This window comes from Camelina sativa, chromosome 11 (assembly GCF_000633955.1).
Source record: "Camelina sativa cultivar DH55 chromosome 11, Cs, whole genome shotgun sequence".
In the NCBI taxonomy this organism is placed as follows: Eukaryota; Viridiplantae; Streptophyta; class Magnoliopsida; order Brassicales; family Brassicaceae; genus Camelina; species Camelina sativa.
In genome coordinates this window covers 39,329,233-39,333,137 of record NC_025695.1, presented here as the reverse complement: position 1 = coordinate 39,333,137, position 3,905 = coordinate 39,329,233, and the positions used below count along the sequence as shown (strand labels likewise).

The following is a 3,905-nucleotide window of genomic DNA, read 5'->3' as shown; positions in this document are numbered from 1 at the left end:
GAAACACTAAGCCCTATAGCCCACTTGATAGTTTGTCCGGGGTTCCTGTTGATTACTGTGAGACTAGTTCCAAGTGCTGTCAAGGAAATAAACATTCCGCCCATACTCGTAAGCAACAAGGCACGACGTCCAAACCGATCAACCACACAAGTCCCTACCACGATGAAGAGGGTCTTGACAACTCCGACTGCCACCGTAGCCAAAAGCTGGTCATTCTTGGATCTCAGTCCAGCCTTTGAGAAGATGGTCGGAGAGTAAAGCACGACCGCATCGATTCCAGAGGCTTGCTGGGCTAAGTGGATGCCAAAGCATGCTATGAGGATGTGTCGAACAGCCGGGGTTGGTCGAACAAGAAGGTCCTTCCACACGCCTTTACCGGCAGTCTTCTTTTTCGGCACGACTACAACATCATCTGTCATATCATCAGGGATTCCAGCTGCATGTTTGATGTCATTGAGCCTAGAGATGGCTTCTTCTTTAGTGTTTGAGGTTTTATCAAGAACTTTAAAAGCATCTCCAATGCGACCTTGGAGGACTAGCCACCGTGGAGACTCCGGCATTGCCAACACTCCAATGGTTAGGAATACCGAGGGAATCGCTCCAATCCCTAACATGAACCTCCAACCGAGATGCTCGGGAAGCTTGGAGAAGAAGTAGTTGGACACATATCCTAAAAGTATACCAATGTTGATAAATATCTGCATACAAAAAGAAACATATTATCATCAACCTTCATGTAAATTTTTTTATTTCAAATAATAATAAAGGTTGAAACTATTGTACCTCAGGGAAAGAGCTAAGAAAACCACGTGAGGAGGCAGGAGCGACTTCAGCGGTGTAAACAGGCGCAATCATCATAGCATAACCGACACCGATACCAGCTACGAAACGACCCACCATAATGAAAGGATAGTTTGTGGCAAAGCCCATGAGAAGAGCACCACAAAAGAAGAAGGCTCCTGCCAACACTATGGTATATCTTCTTCCAATCCAATCGGAAGTTCTACCGGCCGCGCCTGAACCGATTATAGAATAGATATTCAGAATCCCCATAAGAATCTCAAGTTGTACATCCGACAGTTTCAAATCGTCTTTTATGAAAATTGCAGCTCCACTCATCACTCCTATATCTGCAACATCCATAAAATGTAAGGATAATTATCTAAACCGTAAAATCAAACCAACCTTAGTGAATGATAAGAATGCACAACGAATACGAACCGTAACCAAGGATTATAGACGTCATTGATGCTAAGATTGCACAAGCAAAAGCAAATCGGCTTCTATTCCCTCTTGGTGGCTCGGGCTCCGCAACAACAACACCTCGTTCTTCTCCTGAGGAACTCATTGTGCCCACCGTGATTGTAAAACTTTAAGTGAAAAAAGTAATTGGTAAGGAGAAGAGAGTGTTATTAGCAGGAAAAAAAATAAGTTTCTTGTAAGTTAAGAAATCTATTGGAAGATGAGAATTTAAATAGATGTGCGATGCTCACTGTTGAAGCAAACTAAGATCACATGTTTTAGAAAATAACAAACAAACATCCAGTTAATTAATCAGTTACAGAAAATAGTCACTTGAAATTCCAATTATAGAAACCGGATATCAAGATACACATGGTTTTACTCTAATCCACAAGGTTTGTCCTAAAATTAGCAATTTATAGTAAGAACAAATCATTTAAGATTGTAAGATTTGTCGTCTCACTCTTTTTTTTTTGTTATTACCTTATCTAAATTTAGAAACATAAGTTAATAGACATCCTCAAATTGTTATAATTTTAAATGCAAGAAAAAAAAACATATGGTTCACCTTAAAAAAAGATTCTGTCTCTTTCTCTCCTAGGGCTACTGCATATTTTACTATAATCAACTGTTTATAGGTATGTATTAAAAGTTTTCTTCTCTTCCTTTTTGTCATTCTCTGTTTAGCTGTTTTCTATCATCACTCTAAGAAAAACAAAATACACATAGTATTTATAAGATTAACAAATTTAGTGTATAAAAGGAAAAATTAAATGAGTGTACGAAGGCAAAAAGAAAACCTAAAACTTTTTAGAAAAACTCATAATTCGTTTAAGTAAAAAGATTGCTAGTTATAGTACTAGAATGCAAGCAGTGGAGCTTTTAACTACAATGAATACAAAAACTCACAATCGGCCATTTAAGCGTGTATTGATTTGCAAGAAGTGGAGTGTTTGGTGATAATGGTTGGACTTCAAAGATCCAAACAACAAGAAGAACAGAAAAATCAGAACTATCATATTATTTCCCTTGTTAATTCAAAAAACATATCAACGTAAAAACATTTTTTTCTTGTTTAAACTCACAATTCAATGAAATGAAAATGTACTTAAACACTCCGTGAAAGTGTACTACTGTAACTGCCAATCATCCATATTAAAACACAAGCAGCCAAATAACTTTGGTCCAGTGGTAAAGGAAAAATAATCTCGTGAGTAGCATTGGCAATGCGGGTTCAAAATTTAACATTCCCAAAAAATTATTCTTTTGGCCTAGAAACCATTAGGATCACTCCTAAATTATAATATATATATATATATATATATATTGTATAATCATACTGATGTTGATCATTTAAATTACGTTTATTGATGTATGTCATTTTATAAATCCTATTCTTTATGAGGCACTTAAATCAGTTGTTACGTATAGTAACAAGTTAGTACTATGTGTATCTTGCAGAAAAAGAAAAGCTTTATATAAATAAGGTATTGCCATCCGGTGGTGTTGGGGGTTGGTCTATGAATTGTAATATCCTAAACCAATTCAGATTCAAACCGAGAACCACAATAGAAATCAAATCTAGTTTCGGTTTATTCCGGTTTTACATTAATTGCTCTCAAATTGAATATGAAGAAGCAAAAAAAACTTGTGGAAAATCACAAAAACATTAAAAAAAAAAAAAAAGGGACGGTTGGATAAACTCCCTTAAGATGCAAGAAAAGAAGCTTCACTTCTCCACCAAATAAAAAAGTTTCAATCTTTTTTTTCTTGTTAGGGTTTTTTTCCTCTCTCTTTTCTTTGGGAGATTGCAATCGGAGGAGAGATATCAAAAAAAAAAGATGATAGATTTCAGTCGAGTCCAGAAAGAGCTTCAAGATTGCAGCAGAGACAACGATTCTTCGGGTATCCGGGTCAGCCCGAAAGCCGATAATCTCACCCGACTCACCGGAACCATCCCTGGTCCAATCGGTACTCCTTACGAAGGCGGAACTTTTCAGATCGATATCACCATGCCAGGTCCGATCCCAAATTCTCCTACTTTAAGGTCTTTGATTGTGAAAATTCCAATACCCAGAATTTAGCTTTTGGGGATTATGAAGTTATGGGATTTACTTGGTTTTTGTTTCGATTGGTGTACGAGTTGAGATTTTAGGGTTTATGGGTGTTTGATTTGTATTGTGTATTGTTCTTAATCGATCTTTTTTTAATTAAAAATTTGCAGAAGGGTATCCATTTGAGCCTCCGAAGATGCAGTTTTCAACCAGAGTTTGGTAAGAAGATGTTGACTCTGATTCTTATGTTAATCATTTGCAAACTTTTATGTCTGTCCTTGTGGTATTTGTTTGATAATTGTCTTATCTGTGGTCAAAGGTTCAATCTCTGGTGAAGTTGTTTTTAAGGGTCACTACTGATGTGATTGTATGTTAGTTTGTTCAATCTTTGTGGATGATTCATGTTAATCGAACCTACAGGCACCCAAATATTAGTAGCCAGAGTGGTGCAATATGCTTGGATATCTTGAAAGACCAGTGGAGTCCAGCTCTTACTCTGAAGACTGCTCTTGTTTCAGTCCAGGCATTACTCTCTGCACCTGAGCCCAAAGACCCTCAAGATGCTGTTGTAGCTGAACAGGTTATTATTATTCTACATCAACCTTTCAT

General features: G+C 37.0%; 2 protein-coding genes across 4 annotated transcripts in view; one reads left to right on the top strand and one right to left on the bottom strand.

Moving 5' to 3' along the window:
- LOC104725592 (putative polyol transporter 2) overlaps positions 1-1,420 on the bottom strand; it is a 2,643-nt gene extending 1,223 nt beyond the window's left edge. The window contains exons 1-3 of one of the 3 annotated variants that reach the window (XM_019232610.1): positions 1,222-1,420; positions 784-1,130; positions 6-698 (exon numbers count right to left, since the gene is read on the bottom strand). In XM_019232610.1, coding sequence (XP_019088155.1) covers positions 6-698; positions 784-1,130; positions 1,222-1,348 — 1,167 coding nt within the window. In that variant the 5' untranslated portion in view covers positions 1,349-1,420. The remainder of the gene's footprint in view (positions 1-5; positions 699-783; positions 1,131-1,221) is intronic. The other 2 variants (XM_019232611.1, XM_019232612.1) reach the window with 2 other exon arrangements.
- LOC104725590 (ubiquitin-conjugating enzyme E2 27) overlaps positions 2,908-3,905 on the top strand; it is a gene marked incomplete in the record, with an annotated part of 4,895 nt that continues 3,897 nt past the window's right edge. Inside the window, 3 exon segments of the mRNA XM_019232613.1 lie at positions 2,908-3,261; positions 3,467-3,515; positions 3,717-3,875. Of these exon segments, the coding sequence (XP_019088158.1) occupies positions 3,084-3,261; positions 3,467-3,515; positions 3,717-3,875 (386 nt within the window).